Source organism: Glossina fuscipes, unplaced genomic scaffold, assembly GCF_014805625.2.
Source record: "Glossina fuscipes isolate IAEA_lab_2018 unplaced genomic scaffold, Yale_Gfus_2 1, whole genome shotgun sequence".
Lineage (NCBI taxonomy): Eukaryota > Metazoa > Arthropoda > Insecta > Diptera > Glossinidae > Glossina > Glossina fuscipes.
In genome coordinates this window covers 3,790,998-3,814,043 of record NW_023998415.1, presented here as the reverse complement: position 1 = coordinate 3,814,043, position 23,046 = coordinate 3,790,998, and the positions used below count along the sequence as shown (strand labels likewise).

The window sequence follows — 23,046 nt, the reverse complement described above, 5'->3', positions numbered from 1 at the left end:
AATCTGATTTTAAAACTGTCGTCATGAATTGTGCCACTACATAGCTTATGAGATAAATCATCTATTATATCAAGCGAAAAGTTCGGGTCCTCTCTGCTCTGATAAATGTTAACGCTAACCCTATCAAGTCATGCTAGAGCTTGTACGAAAAGTGACAGTCCGTAGTTGATAAAAAAAAAAAGAAGACATAATGACATCTGCTGGTGGCTGCAGTGGGACGCGTGTTATCTATCGTTTTGAATATGAGCCAAAGTGGAGCAATAGCGCAGGACGAGACGAACCTTCGTACGCTTGTGAAAAAAATCATCAAATCAGCAATTGTTTACTCATTTTCGTTTGGGGAACTCCGATGTTAAAGACGCGCCGGGTGTTGATGAAGTCAATGATATCTTAAGAAAATGAAAGAAGAACGCCATTGTTTACGTCATGACATCGGTGCGGAAGCAAACATCGACAAAAAAATAGTTGTGAACTACTTACGTAAGGTTTGATACAAGCAGGAGGTCGACATTTGAATGCCTACACTAGGTAAGAGTGGAAAATGTCTTTGATGAATCTTAATTCCATCTGCGAATCATTGTTCAAAAGACACGGAAGGAAGCTGAGTCAAACTTGATGGGATTTATAACATACGATAAAAAGGATTTTCTATGAGAAGATAATCTGCGAGGCAACGGCTGCCGCCTCGTAAGGTAATATTTCGCGTGTGGTCGGATTAGAACGGACTCGTACATCGTGAGTCCTACTAACGTCGTCGACGTCAAGAACTGATACAGACAGCAATCACAGTTGATCAATAGAAAAGAACATCGTCTTCCGTCTCGATAATGTAAGACAATAAACATTTATACTGATTTGGCCAAGAGCGCTAGATTACTGTCCAGGTTCTGCCCCGTCCGGCTACTATCAATAATGTATGTAAGCAAAGCTGGTTTCAAAAGAAAGTGAAGAAGACAAAAAACACTTGGTCCAGTTTTTCGCCTACACAACAAATATACATATATGGTATGTATATATGGTATGTATATATGAGTATTTCTGTGGATTGCTACGATTAGTGGATTTTATATTGGGTAAAATAAGTTTTGGCATTAAAGTGTTGGCATTGAAAGTTGACATAGTAACTTCATACTTACCACAACTAATTTAGCGTTGAAAGCGTTGAAAGTAGTCTGTAGTTGTTTTCTTATTCAAGCCCCTGTTAAATTGGTTCCAGACTTTCTTCGGAGCCGGATTATTCAAACGTTGTCCGCGGTTTGCACAGTTAAGTGTTCCACATAGACGAGACAATATATAATATGACGTAGGCATATCGAGTAAATACAGCTGCGTTCTGTCTTACAATCAAATATCGTACGCAAGCTGTGGGTTAGAATTAAAAATATCGTCCCAAACTTGTTATAACATTTTCTTATCATATTGCGAAAAAAGATGATGTAACAACATCAGTAAAATTGTTATGTTGTTTGTCGTTGTGTGAAACGTCAAAGGTTATTACAAGACAAAATGTAATAATGTGATGATGATTTTTTAAGGTAATCATGTACTTTTTCGTGAAAATCAAACATTAACAAATTTTCGAACCTCTGCGGAATTTGGTCTTTGTACGTCAATACTGTAGAGACCAAGTATCTGGTATTTTTTATTTTCTTTCTCGGCTATCATACGCACTAAATTTTCTCTTTGGTCCGAAAGTGACTCCTTCTTTTCGCTACGCGATGTCACAGTAACTTGAAGGTGTGCTTTACGCATGCGTGTAACAATTTTTATTTATGCATTTCGTAACACAATGAATTTATTGACATAAAATTGATTTACCATATATTCTCCATAAAGGCCGATGTAAATTGTCCACCACCAAGACTATGCGATGCAATTACTTTGAACTTTTTTCACCGAGGTCAGGTTAAGTAATTAGTATTTATTCGAATAAATAGAAAGCGATATATTTATGCCATTTCTGTTAAGAGATTTCCCCTGTACATGTTATATACATATAAGTGTGTGTATGCACACGCTGATGATCAGAGAGAAAGAAGTGGGAACAGTTACAGCTTGGGAAGGGTACATCCCATCGATGCATGCTATCTATGTGTTTGCCGATCGCAATTCAAGTGTCTTGACGGAAGTTATGTGTCGCATTATGCAAAAAATTACCATAAATCGGTTGGTTTTCCAGAATTGAATAAAAAAAAAAAAAATAACAAAAAAAACAATAAAATGTTGAGAATAGAATATTTGAAATTGAAAAATAGCATTGTTACCTTACATCGGTTCGTGCGTGTATTTGAATTCTCTCATATGTGAAAATGAGTCCTACGAGCTAAAGGTTAAAATGAGATTGACACATAAAGTCGTGGCGGGAGATCCGAATGACTTATGCTGTGAATGAATTTTTTTCCGACCCTCATAGCATGCGGACGGCACTGCCTTGTTAAAATCACACGTCGTCTACATTCTTGTCTCGCAGTTTGTATACAAACTATTTGATTATCGTGTTGCGATAACGAGCACTACTCCCCATTGTCGCCTAAGTAGCCGCATTTTCCAGGAAGAATAATTCGATGGCGCCGCGAACTCATAGGAGGTAGCGCTTCAAAGAGGGACATGTTATGGATAGATTTGTCGCTCAGTAATCATTCGCCGGCCTTCTGAATACGAAATGTGACAGTTTTATTTAATGTGTGCGAGTGATTGTGTTCGCAATATCATCAACCGCAACCCATTGAATGAATTCTAATCGCTCTCTCTCTCTCTTTCTCAGTTTCTCACCTGTTACGTTCTTTCGTTTTTTCTTTGGGTTGACAACATTTGAACGCAACACTCTAGCAAAATTCAAATCTTGCATGAATTTTGGGACACCCTGTATGTTTGTTATATTTCGTTTTCGTAGCGAATTTAATTGCTTTTTTATAGTTTTTTTTATATATATGCTCTTGTTTATAATGTTTATAATGTAATTAAAATTAAATGTTAAAAAACTCTTCGTATTCGTGCGCGCACATGTCTTCTTTACAATTATTTTGTACATTAAAAAAGAGAGGAAAAAAGCCAACTTCTAAAGCAAAAAAAAAAGTATACACTTAATATTTTATTGCAATTTTTTATAATTTTTTTAAACGAAAGTTGTGTAGTTGGATTTGTAATAAAAGCACGTATGAAAATTAAATTCACCTTACGGTGATTCTTTAATACGGCACCTGCAGTCGGATGGGGATGGGGATGGGGATTGCAATTACAAAATATTTAGTCAGATAAAGGCTTCTTAGTCGGTTGACCGGAAATCAACGCTTCACCACCAGGATACATTTAGACCATATTTTAAATAAATACCTTACATGATATTTTATAGTTTGCGTATCGTCGATGTTCTCTTTTTAGTGTTTAAGCCGTTGATCCGGGTTCCTTGCAAACTCTACATATGTGACAATGGATTGACTGTAAACGTTCCAACAAGACAGGCACCGATACGATGCTGAAGAATATTATATGCGTTAAATTTTATGAATTGACTGAATATCTGGGTTGTGACAAACTTAGATTGACAAATCTATGGTGTTTCGGGTGTTACGTGCTTGCGCGGTGATGGATGAAAAAAAAATCTGCTTTTTCCTAAAAATTTTTATTGCTGTTGCAAACAAGCTAATTTAATATGTTTTATTAAGTCGAAGACGCCATCTGACATGATTAGCCCTAATCGGACCACGTCTTTTTATGACAATTTTTTTTTTTTTTTGGGGCGAGCACACGTCACAGCTGTGTTGAATGCCGTTTCTAGCTGGTGTATCATCTACCTGGAGTTCAACTCCTGTGTTGGTGTATGCGTCAGCAACAGCAGATATGCAAGCATCGACTGCTGCGACCCTCTATATTTGTGGTATTATCCCTATCCTGAAAGAAGCCCTGTGCGAACAATTCGTGTCGTGTAGTTCTCGTGCCGAACGTTTCCAATTCGAATACATATTTCGCTGCTATTGTACACATGTCAACCAAATTATAAAATAGGACAGTTGACCAGCGGTTACTTTTACTTCTTACAGAGAACTAATGCGCCTTCTGATCCAAGGTATTAACTTTTTATCTCGTTGTGTTTCAAAATGGGTTGATTTTGGATTTATTCTTGTAATTCACATCAATGTCTGCCTTATGTGAAAGGACGGATTTATTATTTACTTTTGTTTATTTATTCTGAATAATCGCTTTTATTGTGTTCTAAATCCGATTTATTAACATTAGTGTCATTGGACTCATCCATAGCATGACAAACTCGTTCTTCAATAAAAAAAAAATATATTCTTTAATTTAATCATTTCCAGGCAATAAACGCGGAAAACAACATAAATCGGTAGATAATAGATTGCTATGAATGTTAACTGAACACCGAGTTGAGCTAATTGAATAGATTGTTACGTCAAATATCTCTTGGACCGACTCTTTCGGAGACTAAGTTTCTAGAGTTGAATTGCGATTTTAGGAAAGAGTAGACTTTATTTACAATTTTTCGAAGATCACCTCGCAAATCAATCTTCGATCGTTTGCTTCGAAAATCAATATTCAACTCTCTTGACTTAATCCTGCTTTATATTATACTCATTACAATGTCGTTTTTGTTGACATTTTGTTATTAATCCCCTTTTGTGGGAATTGTTGTTAACCTATTCGCCAATCGCCAGCTTCATCGGCATCGGCAGGTAAGCCATAATGAACCGGCTTTTAGTTCTATCATTCTAAGAATTTCGTTTCCTTGATAACGAATACTTTCCATGCAGATTCATTCTATCCAATGTGCGCTTTCAGCGCCATATCTCTTGTTCTGTGCGTATTGCATCTCCCATCTCATAATGAATCAAACTATAACGGTATTTAAGATATTAAAATATAACGACATATAACGTTACTTCCTATAGTGAATGTGCACAGGGCAACGTAGCGATGTATTGTGAGCCTATGAGGCTCGACGTGGCAAAATTAGTTAGAAAAACGAAAAGGGTCAAAATTTTGAGATCATGACGAACTGTAAATTTACGAATATTCTTAATTTTCTTCTTTTAATGTCATTTGTTAAAGTCAAGTAAGAGAATAATTTTAGGAAATACAATGTAAAATAATTAAAGAGTATGTATGTATGTAAGTTCAAGTTCAAACAAGTCTGAAATGTTTGCCGTGGTGCGATTATTTGGCAGAGTTTATTTTAAAAGTAGAAAGCCTTAAATGTCTCGATATGTGTTATGAAAGAAGTGACATTTTTTTGATTTGTAACAATGCGGGCAGGTAAAGCTGCTCGCTTGTGTTTAATTCAAGGTAAATGCTGTTTCTGTCATGTTTTTAATAAAATTTGGAAACAAATAAATATATTTGGCAAATATAAAAAACAAGTACGAACCTTATAATCGGGCAAGGCCGACCATAGATACCCTACACCAGTTCACATACACAAAATACATGGCTAGACAGCACATGGGCGGCCAGCTTAATCGATCGGTCTAGTAAAACGTAAGTGTATTTTAAGCCTTTTTGGATGCTATGTATATCCGCACAAATGACATGTGGCGTAGGCTGCAGAAAGCGCCAGACATTTCTGTTATCTAACAGAACTATAACTATTCCAGTAAGGCTGTAGGATACATTCCATACAAATTTTACTGTTAATGTTCGAATTGCAATAAAAAGCGCTTTCCTCAGGCAATGGAAAAAGAAAAAATCAATTTTCCTAAAAATGTTAAAACCTTACAAATATGCGTCATTTAGAAGGAAAAAGATATAAAGCGGGTTGGATGCATCAGTTTTCAAAACGCATGCCTAATAAAACACTTAAATAAATATGTATTGAAATTACAAAACACACCCGTATGTTTTCGGTTCTCTTGTTACCTTATTTTCAATGAATTCAAGAATTTTTTATAAATCAAATGGGGATCAAATAATGATCTGACTAATTTGCCTGCAACTCTGTACTCTTTTCATTCCTTAATTATGCAACTTTTTTGTTTCTTGTTACTTAAGTAATAACAAAATCAAACATGTATATTTAATAAATTCAAACTATTCAAATAATAAAACATTTGGAAAAATAAAAAAAAAAACAAGTAAAAACTTTCTTTCAATTTCTAGGCCTCGTCATTTATTATTGCTGTATTATGTAACGTAATGGGACGAAACAACTTAAAAGTGTTAAATAAAATTAAGCTTTCGGGATATTGTTGTCGCAGCTATGCACCACATCGATGTGCAGCAATAGCCAAGATCGATCATCTCGCACGCCCACAATTACTAAAAGGTCTTGCTTACTCGCAATCAGTGCTTTCGTATGTTAGATATATTTGAAAAGGCCCTTAAACGCGTATAATCAGTTTTTCTTCAAGTGGTCTAGTTTTCGAGATTCCCATGATATATACACCTACCATCTCTACCGTTACGGATCAGTTTGATCCATAACATTTATGAAATCGCGATGGGCCGCAACAACGAAGGCAGAGACCTGAAATTTAGCATAAGCATTCCTTGATCGATTAGGAATGTAAAGTTGATAAATGGTAGTGATATGTATTCGTGCACGCCCGCAATATGGAAGAAATTGGAACAACTTCGGAAAATGCCGACATTTTGTTCATGTTTTTTTGTATCTATAGATTTCGATTCCCAAAAGTCCATTTGGAAGGCTATGACCCAGATGTCCTTGAGGATCGCCTTCACGTTTAGTGTAAAAATGTACCGGATCGATTTACTAATACGGCTGAAATTGCGGATAAAATTTTAATTCCAATTTATTTCCAATCTATTCTAACGCACTTTAACACCATCTCCTATCCTATTGCAGATTAAAATGGCAGCTAAGAACACAGTAATAGCGCCAATTTGACCATTAAATACCCTACCCCACTCCCTCACATAATACACCGAAGTTATACTTTCGTTTTCACGTAAAGCCACACTTTTCACGGAATCCTTCCTTCATATTGGAGGAATTTTAAAAAGGTCGGCGAGCTGGGTCAAGCTGGGAGCCTCTCTATATGAGCCAAATTCCTTCCGCTTAATCTTTACGCGAAGTAACTGTCATGAATGTTATTTCAGTAAACTGATCCGAAAAATGCCGGCTGGGACTAAGCAAAAAACCCGTAACTTACTGTTCATAGAAAGTATTAATTTAATATATTTGAGCATGTGGTTGTAAAAATGTTTTTAAATTTTTATGCAAGCACGTCCACAACAGGCAAAACGTTTTAAGTTACGAATCATAAGCGACATTGAGCTAAAACTTTCATTTCTAAGGTTAATATAGAAAATTGCGCTCGCTCGACTGATAGACAGACACGTTCACAGCTAACAAACTACATAATACTTGATCATTTATCTTGTGATATAAGAGAATATTCACTATGTGCGGCTGTCTACAACAGCCAGAAAGGTTGCGATAAACTCACCTTTTATTATACCGGTCGATTTCGGATCAGTGAACTTCTCTGTTCCGTCTCTTCGCTTTGTTTGCCTGTGTTCAACGTATTGGTGATAATTTTTGAGACATTTTCATAAAAGTTAGCACCAAGTCCACTCTGTGGTTCGAATAGGACCACGTTTCCGACCACTTTCCATAATACGGCCTTTTTTTTGAAAACTGGTTACATGAATAACTGCAAACAAACAACACTGTGGTGTAGGGTATTTAATAGTGACGCGTGTCCCGCTATAGGGTTTTTACTTCTTTTTAATGAAACAAAGTAAAAACTATAAATTATCATTCGTATCTAATGTAGTTTTCTCTTGCGTTGCGAATTTATGCGCAGTAAATAAAAAATAACAAGCGAATGATATGAAATTTTTGGCAGCTGTCGATAATAGTCTTAATAACTCAGTTTAAAAACAAAACAAGCGAGTACATTATGGTCGGGCAAGGCCGACCTTTAGATACCCCCCACCACTTCGCCCTAAAGTCAAGGTAAAGTCATTCACTCGTTTTTGCAATAATACACCAAAAACTACACATTATTTTCATGCAAAGGCATACTTTTCATGCATACTTTCAAGCTCGTATATTGAAGGATGCACAAAACGTCACATGACATAGCAAACTTAATTTACTTGCCAGAAATTTTATTATATTTCATTCATCCGTCATAGAAAGATAGAAATTGCACCTTCGTTCCATATAAGGACTTGCTTTTCATGATAGTCCAACCCCTCTCCCATATGTGTTCGGGTCTAACGAATACATTCATCTAATGCAAATTCCATACCATTTATTGTCATTGCACTACTATGGATCAATTTTCATCATAAAATATTAGGAATTAAAATTTTTTCTGAAGGGCTTATCACTCATAAGAAAGCTCATACGGTGCGGGATCCATAGACGAAATAGACCAATGTAGTTCAAATTTGGCTTGTATCTCAAATTACTGCCACGAACAAATTATCATCATAATTAACAATTAATTCTTTTTGGCATAAAGGGGCTTACATTTCCTGACAATCTTTACATACATCAACGGTTACATGAGAGCGGTTTTAAAAAAATTGCCCCAGCCGAAAGAAATTTTTCATACCAATTTAAAATGTTGAAAAATTTTGAAAATTGCACGACTTTTGAAAATAATGCGGAAGTTAGGTCCAAGCAGGTCAATGTAACGAATTTCATCGAAATGTTGCAAAAATCTCGACCTGTAGGTTCAATGCAAAAATACATTGACAGATACCAGACGGACAGAGGGACAGTCACTTTTAAAGGGGCGCAGAAACTGAATCAATTTTGAATCGATTAGCATACCTCAAGTCTTCGGGATTTTGCATGCACGTCCGCCCAAACTTCATACTGTATACACTTCACCAACTGCGGTCTAGGTTGATATTCAAAGTATCCGTATTTTCCAAATAAAAATTCCATACATTTTTTTTTTTTTTTTTTTTGAATAAAATTCGTTTTTTTTTGAAAAATTATCAAAAGAAGCGACGCTTTTTAACAAACATATTTACCTTAGTTCCGAAAGGTATGCATTAAAAAGGACGAAAAAGTAAGCAGCTGTCTGTTGGATATTAAAATATTTGTCTTAAGTCGCATACAATTCCTTTGTTATTCGCCTACCTATTCATAAAGGTTACTTGCTTTTGACAATCAGCCAAGCCAGTAGAGGTGTGTTATAGTTCTCTTAAGCGAAGGTAGGCCTTTTTATTTATCGGAGATAACGTGTACACATTCAAATTTTTGGAATTTTAAATGCTGGTATTGCAATTGCGGGGCATGGATGTATTAAGTCAATATGAATGATTTTCATGGGTTAACTTGGATCTTTAACAACCCCTTTACTTAATTTATATTTATTGTATATGACTCGCTCGTATATCGGACAATGAAAATTCGCAGGATAACATACAGATCTAGGATGCCTGTTGACTTGATTGAGTGGCAATCTTTAAACGTAACGTGCCAATATATCATGACATCTCATGACAGTTAATTTTTGAGTGGCGCTACAACTATAGATTGGTGAAATGATCTATGAGCTCTCCATCTGAAAGGTATAGTTTTAAGTATCCCAGTAAAAGCTGTTCCGCATCACAAATTGTTTCATAATTTTTGGGCGATCCTCTTTGTTTTGCTTATTTCGAAAGGCAGTACTGTTGGATTGGAAAGGTGAAAGATGGCGAACAAAGGATGCGCTACGGTATCCAAAGGGGAAATATAATCATTAAAAAAAAAAACTAGGTGAACGATGATCAAGTTCAGTAGGAACTGCTAGGAAAAGCTACCAACAACGATTGTTGTAGTTGACAAGTCTGGTCCAAGCACTAATCTGGAATGCGCTATTAGCAAGCAGACATTGCTTCCTTTGATGAAAACTCGCTAAATTATTGTCTACACGAGCACTGCTACCATTATCTCTATGGCGATACTTAAAATCTGGATCAATTTGTGGATAGCTCTAAGTGTCGATGAATAATATTTTGAAGGAAATATGTTCATCCTTTTCTCTCCTCATATTATCCATTGAATTTTATTAAAAAAATGGTCAGAAATTAAGTCGCACTTCCAATGTATTTGAAATTTCCTTTAGAACGATACTTCGATTCGGATTCCGTATAATAATAATGGCAGGACAAGTAAAGAATGAACAATATGAGAGATATATTGAAATCAAATTTATGCTCGGAGATGTCCTTTAAAAATGATTTGCAACAAAGTTCTTTAAATGCTGCATACTGTGCAATCTTGATAGTTAAACGAACCTGTAGAATATTGGTGCATGTGCAATTGAAACCATTTTGAGTTGTTTTTTTTTCTTTTAGTAAAATTTCGAAACATCTGCCGCCTGGCTATATCGGTAAGATGTGCGCCGCAAGTAAGGTATACACATATAAAGGTACATATAACCGGCAGATGTTTTTTTTTTTTTTTTCGTTTCTTTTCTTTTCTTTTAAGCGTATATTTGAAGGAATCCTTATGTGCGCATATGTAATCATCTATCTAGCATTACTTTTTGTATTCGATTTTTGTGTACTCATATCAATGTAAATGTATGTATATATGTATATATATATATATAAATGGTTGGAATATAATACAACACAGTTCTGGGCAAAATAATTGCAACTTTTCGAAGTATAACGTTTTTAGTCATAGCTTATAACCCACTATTTGTTATTGATTTGTTTACCAGAGCCGGCTTAACGTTCGTGGCACAATTACCCTCGATCGGTCAATTTATGTGTGCAAAGTGGACAATGCAGCGGTAATTGCAGCTTTCTTACCCTTTTTTTTATTTGCTTTGGCGAACGAAAATCAACGCAATTCAATCAAAGTCTAATTTGTTCCGATTATATCATTTCCATTTCTCCTTGAACTCCTTAAATTTATTGAAATTCACATTTGTACGATTATTTTTTTTATCATCATTTTTTCCCACTTTGCCTACGAATGATGTTTCTGAACATCATGGAAATGAAAAGCAGAAAAGTTTATATAAAATAAGCAAAAAGTTATGTTTAAAGTATGGACCTGTAACTGGGAATAGTAAACGTCCGTCCTTTTATCCACCTGCGATCGAAATAATGCTAGTTGACGGCTACAGATTGTAACTGAATGTGGATTTGATTCATCATCAAAAGGCAAAAAAAAAAAAAAACCCGCAATAGTCAATCTATAGAAAAAATGGACACGGGGCACGAGGATTAGTCTGAAAGTTTAGAGTATAAAGGGCGGCGAGTAGCGTGTAAATATTTGAAAAACGATTACTTTCAGTCCATAGACGAAGTTAGCCAGAAATTTGGATCAAATTATGAAACTGATCAATTAATGTTAAGACTTTAGTGGCAGAATGGGCGTGATTTATATGCGCAAACAGATGGATAAGAGACGGTAGACTGTAACTTAAGAAATAGATATTTGCACTAGAACTGTGTACTAAAAAGTTTAGCTTGAGGCTTGAAGAAATATTTTCCACTTCTATGTATGTATAGTTAGTTGGTTTGAGATGTTTGGGGAAACATTGTTACTTCGTGGATATAAATATGAGATGTTGATGACTTTTATCAGCTAATTCTTATATGTGTAGTCCGATTCCAAATGATATGAAAATGTTAATGTACCTTCCGGTGATAAATTATTTCGTACACTTGCAATAATGAAATCTCTTTTGCGTTGCTCTTGTATCCTGTTGAATGATTTTGTTTCTTACCTTTACCTGTTTCACCTCAATCCTGTCTCTACTTATACACAAACAAGGCTTCAAAAGATTTTCATCTATTATTATTTGTATTTACACACACACATACAGACAGACAAGAAGAATAATTCATGTATGCCCAATACATGTGCACCGTTAAACACCTTTAACTCAGATTTCGGAAAGAGATAGTGAAGAGCAGAGAGAGACAGAGAGGGGGAGCGAGAGCGAGCGACCTGCTTTTATGGCCAGATGTTATTATTGCGGAATTGTTTGCTTGCTATACTACTACCACTATCGCCTTACATTTTTGGAAACACCGTTCATTACAATAATCTCTTCTTTGATATTTCGTTCGAGATCGTCATTAAAATTCAAATATTACATCAATACAATATTACATCAACAACTTGGCATAAACCCCCACACACATGTTCCGTGTTTTATACCTTCTTTTTCAATTATTCCTTCCCTTTTTGGCAATTGTAAGTGTATAAGTTTCATTCCGAGTTTGCTTGTGTTCGTGTAAGTGAATCGACATACATTCGTTTATTAGTCCTCGCGCTCCTTTAAGTTCAAATGCAGTGAACGGTTTTAGTATGTTTTGATTCATCGTTCAGCTAACATTTAAATAAATGCTACAATAAATTTAATTAGAAAATACTTGTCTTACGATTTTTTCCACGATTTTCGCGATTTCACTTAATAAGTTATTATGATTATTTGTATATCCGGCTTTGTAATCGGAGACAGGTAACAAACAAAAGCAATTGCTTTTCTTCAAAATATTTTTTTTGTGCTGCTGCCTTTTTCTTAAGAATAGAAAATTTTATCTACTAAACTAAATTTAACATTTAACGTTGAATGTGAAAATGCGATTCAGGTCATTGCCACCGTGCATTTGCAACCGAAATGGGTTCGTTTGTGAGTCTTCCTTGACGACTGAAACGAAACTTTAATATGAATAATATATATATATATTCGATAATATTGAGAGCCCCTGTATACCCTTTACGTTACGGTTTATAAAATCGTTAACGTTAGTATATGAATTTAATCGTATTTGTAGTTTTCTTTGAAATTTTAAATATCTTTTTTTTTTTTCACATAAGCAAGAGAATTTCAAATTATCGTAGAAAAAAAATAAAAAATATTTTTTTTAAAAAGTGACAACAATACAAAACGACTAATATCGTTTAAGTGTAAACAAAGGTATCTCTGATATCTCTTCGAAATTGTTAATTAATTAGTTGAAAATCAAATTGTGTACGTGCGTGTGTGTGTGTGTAAAATCGGTTACTCTAAATATAATATAAATTGATATAGTATAAAGCATTAGACAAGATGAATAGGCCTTCCGAAACTTCCAAAGACGAACAGTTATGATGTGCCTTATAATACCATTTTATCGTTGATTGATATAATTCTTTGTGACGAGAAGAGAGCAATCCTTTATCGACACTATAGGCTTCTGACTATTCAAACGCTTACTGTTCTCAATGTTTAAATTTCACGATTTCATTGTAATCGCAACTGTTTTGTAATAAATCATTTTATTCATTGAACGAAACGATTTTGTGATCTGCTTTTCTCATGCTTTCCAGATCAGAGTAGAATAAGAGCAAATCCTATTATTTTTCAAATCAGAAGACTCTCTTTATTAGCGGTTTTCACCTCTCCTTGCAATTCGTACAGTAATCTATTAATAGTAATGCCCTTTCAAGTCGAAAACCTTCACAACTAAATGTATAGGCAAGGCTATGTATGTAGGTATGCATGCCTTAGTTGGGGTTTATTTAATTTCGTTTAGTCATATCCTACACTGCTGGGGTAGTAAGAGTAAATTAATAATTTTATTCGGATCATCTCTACCTGTCCGCCTGCCCAACTCTTCTGTTAGGCTTTTATGTGTCAGAATTTTGGGAATATTTCGATGAAAGTTGATGCCCACGAATTCTACTGATTGAATTGATTCATTTCCACGGCTAGTCATTATAAAGTGAACTTTCGTTTAGTCATATCCTACACTGCCGGGGTAGTAAGAGTAAATTAATAAGTTTATTCGGATCATCTACGTAACGAAGCTTCAATCAGCTTAAGCATGTCTGTCCGTCTGTCCAACTCTTCTGTTAGGATTTTATGTGTCGGAATTTTGAGAATATTTCGATGAAAGTTGATACCCACGAATTCTATTGGAAATGAATTGGAATTGAATGGATTCATTTCCACGTTTGGTCATAATAAAGTGAACTCTTTTGAAAAATCCCCTCCCTATGCGAATGAAATTTGTGAGTTTTAATATTTTTTTTGATGGAAGCCGATGGAAAGTAGTATTTTGAGCTCATTTCAAGCTAAACGAAAACCACTGATATGACAACAAGCTTTGTTTTGTAGTATTTTATGCTCAAAATTGGTCTAAAATATGGACTTTGACATATAAATATATCGCCATTAAGTTTGAACAACATAGATCTATTATTGGCATTTGACGGTCATTTTTGCTCAATTATAACGTCTTTACTTGTTCCGTTACAGAAGAAGGAAATGAGCATTAGCTATTTAATATATGCAATTAAGAATATTTCAGACTTTGATTTAAATAAAGTTGAAAATCAAAGTACAAATCAATAAAAAATAGATAATGTAATGAATAGAATTTATCATCAGAGTTAACTTGTGATAGTATTATTAAATAATTAAAATTTATTTGTAAATAAAAAATTGGTATTTGTAATTAATCCATATTTGCAATTTTGTATAGCGTTTGTAGCAGAAAACCCTCTAGAGACAAGCACAGCATTATTCGCAATAATTTATTCGCAAATTTTCAGTGTGGGTTTATGTGCAGTTAGCCCATGCTGGGCACACATAGAAAAGACAATTTTTTTCGTAGTACGCAATTTGGAATTTCTGTTTGCCAATGAGTATAGAGTTTCCACGAGAATGTTGTTGTGTTTATTTTTGATATGCCGAATACGATCGCGGAAAGTTATCTTTATATCTAAGGGTGACTGCCAAAGATAACTTGTAATGAAAAGTCACATCACAAAGTGCACCAACTGCTAGCGTCTCTCCTCCTGCATTTAATTTTTATTTTATATTTATTTACTAGATAGATAATCAGACGTATTAACAATATCGTTATTTGCGAATTGTTTGTAGATAATTTCGTATAACAAAGTTAAGGCAAGGCGTAAATATCACTTTTCATCAAGGTATAAGGCAACGTGACTTAGTGCAGATCCTGCAGAAATGCTGGCTTACTTTAATTTCGAAAATTGAAAAGCAAGAAAAAGAAGGAAAAGATATTCTTTCCCAGATCGAAACACTTTAGCATATAGAATGAATAAAACAAGTTTTTGTCGAAGACAACTATGCCGATGAGTTAGTTGTTCGGTCTCAAAGTTCTCGTTCAAGTTTTAAAATAAACGGATCAATTGCTTAGGAAGATGGAGTATTGTGTATTGACTTTTACATTCAAATTGTTCATTTGAAAGAATATTTTTCTCGTAATAGAATTTTTGATTGAATATTCATTCATTCATTCATTATTTATGTTTCGGAATTTTAGCTTTCCTCAGAAATCCGTTGAGCGCAGTGCTGCAGCTCAATGTTGTACCAATGCATTGCCTGGATCGAATACTTCGAGTTCGGAAAGTGGAGGCTATCTATATTTGCAGCAGCATTATGTTCCGTCATCGATTCCTTCCAATTCTAGCTCTACTGCATATTATTCAGAAGCCCAGCCTAATATGATCTTCCAAAATTATCCACAGCAAAACTCGTCGTGCCATCAACATCCGATATCCGGAATACTTTGCACAGGTACGCGTTAACCGCCCATTTATTTAAGTCTAATTAAATGAATATACAATAATAATAATAATAATAATAATGATGATTTTTTTAGATGATATGCAATATATGCAACACACGAATGTGCATGAGCACGGTCACAGAAGTTATCAACTGCACGGTCATCCTCAATACCATTATCATGGTGGAGCGATCGTTGTATCCGCAAACAATGTAAATACAAGCATGGGTAGTGGTGGAACGTCGCCTTCAAATTTACATCAACAAAATATGCATAAGAAGCATTCGATTCGGAACAGCGGTGACATGTTGAAACGGTCTCGAACTCAATCAGTGTAAGTATCTTTAAGCATGACGAGAAAGGATCTCTTCAACGAAACCCAATTTATTGTGTCTCACGTCAACGTTAGACTTTCGATTTAGTCGGGAGAACGATAACATTTATCCTAAATATAATTAAAACTTTCGGTCCTTTGGTCGAGTTGCATTCGTTATTATGAAAAACCTTTGAAGGAAGAAAAAATCATATTTTCCAAGATAGGAAGAAAATTACAAATTCTAGGGTCGCCACCAATTTATGGCTGCCTCGCTTGGACAACTGCGTTTCTAACAAATGCGCCTGGCAATTGGCCCTGCCGAAGACGAGTATTATTGCATTGTAAGTGAGCACGCAACGCTGTAAAAATCACTACCCAACAAATGGCCAATATATTAAAATTTGGGGAACTTTTTCCGAAACGTTTCAATTGATGCCAAAGCTTATAGCGATTCACTAGTAATATATATGCACTTTAAAGGTGATCATGAAAGCGTAAAGCGTAAATGATATTTAAGCGAAACGACATGATATTTGAAGACGCTATTAGGACTATGCATGCATGAACTCATCAAAGACCAGTCAAAATCGTTCATTAAAGTCAATGGAAATATAATAATTAATCTCTGCAAAATGTCAATTCATCGCACGCGTTGATGATGATTCACATGGCCCTTCAGATGTTCGTTTCACGTTTTGTTTTCCACGGATTTATTGCCCAGAATAAAACGCCTTGATTATTGATTTCTTTTAACTCACAAAAATTCACACTTTATATATCCATCGCTTACTGTTTTCGTCTGATTGATCATGTTTGCCGGTGAAATCAAAATGTTATAGCGACTTGCGATTACTGCTAAGCAAGTAACTCTACTTAGACATGGCAAATTGCCTTACAGCTTCAATAAGGATGTATGTTCCGTGATCAGGCAGCCATCAACAGGCGGCGTCACACATACAATGTTACATAATTTAAAAGTGCTTCTTTTTTTTCTTTCTTTAAAGCGCTTCTATCGATTTAGAGAGGTTCAAGCTCATTTCAATCAATATCTGCTATGAATTGTAAGCTATAGTTTTGGGCGGGTCACTCGGGTTTTCACAGCGGTTGTGTATGCTGCTTCACACGAACTGTGATTTAGCCTTATAATGACAGATAGGTTTTATGTATCAAGTAAGTCTCCAACCAACGAAATTCATACAGTAGTTGTTGGTTTAAGCCCTACCAATTGCAGTGCAGGACTTAATCCATTGTTTTGTAACTGATAGCGACGACGTAATTTGTCGGCGCGATTTGCAGTAAAGCGTAAGTAAATATCTCGGAGTCATCTTCCATTGAGGAAGGGGGATTAGTTTTCCATAAGGGATGCGCGGTACGTAAACCTACGGTTTTTAAATTGTACCTAACCCTTTAATATAAGATCGTCACCGCCTGTAATAGTTTAGTAGCAAAATCAGGAGGCAGTTTCTTTTCGAGCGAGACCACTTAATTTATTTATTTGTACATATGTGTGCCACACAAATGTGCTTAGATCATCTTGACATTTTTTTAATATATTATATGCAAATAGTTCATATTGTTACGAAATTCGCTTTTCTTGGAAACACTTTGTATCGCTACATCGTGGTTTTTCGAAGAGTAGTAAATTTCCACGTTTTCACTACAACGCTCTTTTATTTACAATCAATTTGTTTAAGGGTAGGAGTATTTACATTGTCGACTTCTCACCTCTAATATTCTTTTCCGATTCAAACGTTCTTGTCCGATTGACTCTGCCTGCCGCATATAGTCGTCTATTTACACACAATTTTACAAGCATATTAGTATTAGCTAAGTTCATGGCTTCATTTTTAATCCGTTAACATGCTTTTCCGCTAATCTTTTTCGTCAGCCGGCAGGCTGAATGGCGCACCGCAAATGTGCACTTGGTTTTCCTGTTTAGGGAATTTATTTCATGGGAAAATTAATTAGCCGGAATGAATTGGATTTGGTATTTCCGTAACAATATGCATTATTTTGTTGAATTCTAAACTCCCAACCGGGTATCTAAAATAAAAAGATGAGAATATACCCTCGAACAATGAATAGAAAGACTCTAAGTAGGTGTTTAATTAAGATCTGGTCAATCACGATACAAAATTGTTGAATAAATGACAAAGATAAAATGAGCTAATTAATCCATAGCTATTGAGCAGAGACAATTTTGAAAAATAAGAGTAACGAGTATCACTTAAAAAAGAATAAATAAAAAAATTCGTAGAAGATTTTTTTGGTTTTTAAGTAATTGTGTGTTATGTTTATGTCTTAATTGATGGTGGTGTGCACAATGAAAATAAAATTGTTTTCCTTTTTATGCTAATATTTAGTATCGAAAAGTTTTGTTTAATTTAAAAATTGCTTTGATTTTAGGTATGAGCTTTCGCAAGATTTACTTGAAAAACAGATCGAATTGCTCGAACGTAAATACGGTGGAGTACGTGCCCGCAACGCAGCTATAACGATTCAAAGAGCATTTCGCCACTATATGATGGTAAAGAAATTTGCCTCAATTACAGCTATGGCCAAAGCAGAAAAACGAAGCAGTCGACGTACATTGCTAGTCGGAGCTAAAGATGAAACGGCAATTAGTGCGCCAATAACTAAAACAACTGATTCTGAGAATGCAACTGAATCCCAATTGGATGTCACAGCAACCATAATGTCTGCGAAAGCCCAGCAACAACAACAACAACCTCGTGTAACAATATTAGCAGGACCAGCTGGCGCTAATAATCATCAAAGTATGTCGGGTACCCGTACTCCACCGACAAGATCCATGTCCATGCGTGAACGGCGTAATGCTGATGACAGTTTACCACGAAGTCAATCAGGTAAAGAGTGAACAATTCGTATTGTTATCGGAAAAAAAAAGAAGACTGCTTCGTTATTTAATTAATTCACTAATATTGAAGTTGTAATAATTGAAGTTTCTATTTGGATATCGTTTGCGTTTTGTTTTTATTTTTTTTTTTTAAAGGAGCACATAGCATTTCTGCGATCTGTTCATCATCTTCTACCGGTTCTAATCATCCTCATGTCAATTTGTTGCACGCCGCCGAGGCGCATTATTATAGTGTGCAAAATATTGGTGGCGGGCACACGCCAGCACATTGCGGTAGTTATCATTCTTTACATCATGACGCGAGTTTTGCCAGTTCAGCTAATAGTTCCAATTTGGATTCTTCATTAAATATATCATGGGTGAATACTAGCGTATCGTCTCCACATACACCTTATTATTCCGCAGCTCAAATTTACATGCGTCCTCGTGGGTCCTCTTCGTCGCAGGAACGCAAGAAGGTGCCCCCCGAAGTTCCAAAAAGAACCTCCTCAATGACTGCTCAGCAGCATGGGCAGCACATTGCGTCTCAACATCAGCAGCTCCATACGAATCAGCAAATGGCTATAATACGTCAAACACAATCGCCGTCTTCAATAATGCGTTCAAATGGTTTAAACAAAACAGCCGAGAATGGCAGCCTTACATCGGTGCAAAGTTCGGGCAGTGATTCTAGTGCAATATCTGTAGAACGCAACGTTATCAGCGATTTGGGTTCAGATCGTTCGAATTCGCCGAACTCATGGAAACGTGGTGCTAACATTAACAGTCTACAACAGTTTTTGCACGTATCAGATCAGTCCTGCGCACACACTCCAAACAATGTTGCAGTTACGGGCACATCTAATGCTACTGGCATTTCTTCCTGCGAAGAAAAAACACTGCCTTCCCATTCAAGTACTGTCCAGTGTGAACAACAGGAAAATCAAATCGAGGCTTCAATACCAACTACCAACTATAAGGTTTCTGAGACTCTCCGGAAACGCCAGTACAGAGTAGGCTTAAATTTGTTTAATAAGAGACCTGAAAAAGGTATTATATACCTCATACGTCGTGGTTTTCTTGAAAATACGCCGCAAGGTGTTGCGCGATTTTTGATAACTCGCAAAGGCTTATCGCGCCAAATGATTGGAGAGTATTTGGGCAATCTTCAAAGTCCATTTAATATGGCCGTACTTAATTGCTTTGCAATGGAACTTGATCTTTCCGGCATGCAGGTAGACGTGGCTCTCAGGAAATTTCAGACGTATTTTCGAATGCCAGGCGAAGCACAAAAAATTGAAAGACTTATGGAAGTGTTTTCACAACGTTACTGCCAATGTAACCAAGATATTGTGGGACGTTTGCGCTCTTCCGATACGGTACGTTAATTTTTTTTAATCTTTCTATTCGCCAATGTTAAGAAGGATAGCTCTTTTATTTTTCTAATCAAATTTTAATCAAATCTTTAGATTTTTGTATTGGCATTTGCTATCATAATGCTAAATACTGACTTGCACACACCAAATTTAAAACCGGAAAGGCGAATGCGCGTTGACGACTTCATTAAGAATTTACGTGGCATAGACGATTGTCACGATATTGATAGGAATATGCTTGCCGGGATATATGAGCGCGTCAAAACAAATGAATTTAAGCCGGGAAGTGATCACGTAACACAAGTAATGAAGGTGCAGGCTACTATCGTTGGAAAGAAGCCAAATTTGGCTTTACCCCATCGACGATTGGTTTGCTATTGTCGTTTATATGAAATTCCCGATATTAATAAAAAAGAGCGGCCAGGTGTTCATCAGCGCGAGGTATTCCTCTTTAACGACCTACTAGTCATAACGAAAATTTTCAGCAAAAAGAAGTCGTCTGTCACATACACGTTCCGTCATAGTTTTCCTTTGTGCGGCATGGTTGTGACTCTATTAGATGTACCCAATTACTCATGTTGTATTCAGCTGTCACAGAAAGTTGACGGAAAAATTTTATTTACTTTTAACGCCCGCAACGAACACGATCGATGCAAATTTGCAGAGGATCTTAAAGAATCTATTTGTGAAATGGATGAGATGGAAGCACTACGGATTGAGGCAGAGCTAGAGCGCCAAAAATCGTCGCGAACACGACCATCTGGTACGTCCGAGAACAGAGACAGCGGTGTTGGTGATGTAGAGATTTGTCCGTGCCCATTCCAGGTACCTCAACAGAGTGAATTGCCGCCTAATTCATCGGAAACCGCACAACTCAAACGTAGTGCACTAAGCAATAGTTTGCTAGATATACATGAGCAATGTAAGTAATTGATTCATTCAATCAGTGTGCGTATACTTTCATTGAAAATTGCCGCGCGCAGAAAATCTATAATAATTTATCCATCCTTTGTTGTAAAATCTTTATATTGCATCGAGCGCATATTGAATTTTAGTCACATTCAGTAGTAATTTTATAAGTAATTTGTAATTGTAATGAATTTAATTCAAGGACGATTGAAGTGATTAAAGTAATGTTAAATAATTGGTCCGCTTTTATTGAACGTAGCGAGCATAAGAAAGCGTAACCTAGTCGGGGTGTGCACAATTCTCGTTCGTTCTTTTTTGATGACATGAAAATTCTTGTGGGAAAATCGTAAACATTGTTAAGGAATTTTGAATTGAAGTCACACAAGAATTCATCATATCGTCGTATTGGCAGATCAGTGAGTAACGATTAAAGATAACGCGTGAATATTGCGTAAATGACTGAGCAAGATTTTCAAGGTTTTACGCGGGTCTTTCGAATTGCTAATCAAATTAAAATGTGAACAAACGCAAGTTTTTATCCCTGAGAGTTCTATAATTACCTTGTCCAGTGTTTCGCGGCGACACTTCTTGACACAGCGTAAGCATCATCATCTGCACGAATTGATGATTTAAAATTTGTTAGAATATCGTACCACTATGGTTTATGGTTCTTGTGAAAATAATGCATTTCTTTCAAAATTCTCTCCCCCTTTTGCTCTTGTATGTAGTCTTAAAGGTCCTTATTACTACTGATATTATTTTTGTATATATTTTTTTTTTGTTTTTTTTTTTTGTTTATAGTTGGTAACGACAAACCCCAACGTCGAGGTAGCGTAGGATCTTTGGACAGTGGTATGTCAATTTCATTTCAGTCAACAACAACCAGTAATGCTTCTCGTGAAAATGCAGCTGTCGTCGCCGTAGCAGTTAACTCGGCTGCAGCGAAAATGCGATTCGTTCAGGCTCCGTCTGCAGTTAGCGGTGTTTATGTGTCACCTTGTATCCAAACCTTTAGCAATATTAATATTGCTCAGCATCAGCAGTCACCCATTAATGTGATACATAACCAGCAGAGTTTGCAACAATCATTAACTACCGTCGGGCGGATAACGGGGCGAGAGCGTAAACTGTCGCGGTCGGAGGAGAGTGGACGGTCGACTGAGGTGTAAATAAAAGATTCAACATTTCAGCTTAAATTTAAGTAATCCTTATTCTTAATCCATATTATATCCACCATATTTTTTGTGTGTTTACATTGTTAATTACTTTTATGGCGTTTACAAATGCACAAAAAAGTGTTTTAAGTAATACCGAATACCGTTTTACACGATCCAGCAAATCGATGCTTGCGTGCAGGCCCTTAAAAGTTAAAAGCCCTATTGCTATCGGAAGCGCCCACATAGACATGCTTTGAAAGAAAACACAAAAAAAGTGTATTTTTTTTTCAAGTTTTTCAGGTTTCTTTTATATTTAAGTAGTCTCCGCGTGCTCCTAAGCACTTTCACCATTGCGGAACGCGAATGTCACGTTACCTTAGCGCATCTAATATTCTGAGTAAGCATATTTATTTTGTAAAGAATATTTTAGAGACAATATGAAGCTTTACATGTTTAAAATAAGGAAGAAAACCTTAATAATTAACAATTTTAAATATAATTAATTATCTGAAAGAACAATAAGTTTCACTTAATGGTGAATATACTTCATACTTTCTATAGCTATATGGTGGGTATTGAAAAGATTCGGTCGAACCCGAATACAACAACGTCTTATTTTTGTTTACCTTATTTTTGATTTTAAGTCTAATTACGCTGCACTTGTACTATCTATAAATAAATATATCTATAAAGAAAAAAAAAAACAAGAAAAAAAAAAAACTACTTATCTACTAATGTAAATGTATTGATACATGCTAAACTTCCTTTTGGTTTTGTGTAAAATTTTTCAATATTTATAATATAAAATAAAGACATGAAATTAAGCCATAAAAGTTGTGATGTCAAACTTTTTTGAACGAATTATTAAGTCGCCTGATAATCGCAACTATTTACCATCTGCCGCGTTTACTACAACCAGTATAAAGGATGCAGTAAAGGTTTAAAAAATGCTTAGAATAG

The 23,046-nt window shown here is 35.6% G+C and overlaps 1 protein-coding gene across 6 annotated transcripts in view; it reads left to right on the top strand.

The window, feature by feature from the left end:
* The window catches only part of LOC119632708 (IQ motif and SEC7 domain-containing protein 1), a 40,623-nt gene extending 17,833 nt beyond the window's left edge, over window positions 1-22,790 (top strand). For all 6 annotated transcript variants that reach the window (XM_038025762.1, XM_038025765.1, XM_038025763.1 and 3 more), the window contains 6 exons: window positions 15,226-15,479; window positions 15,565-15,805; window positions 18,194-18,654; window positions 18,801-20,023; window positions 20,114-20,942; window positions 21,731-22,790. In XM_038025762.1, coding sequence (XP_037881690.1) covers window positions 15,226-15,479; window positions 15,565-15,805; window positions 18,194-18,654; window positions 18,801-20,023; window positions 20,114-20,942; window positions 21,731-22,098 — 3,376 coding nt within the window. In that variant the 3' untranslated portion in view covers window positions 22,099-22,790. The remainder of the gene's footprint in view (window positions 1-15,225; window positions 15,480-15,564; window positions 15,806-18,193; window positions 18,655-18,800; window positions 20,024-20,113; window positions 20,943-21,730) is intronic.
* Window positions 22,791-23,046: the final 256 nt, after the last annotated feature.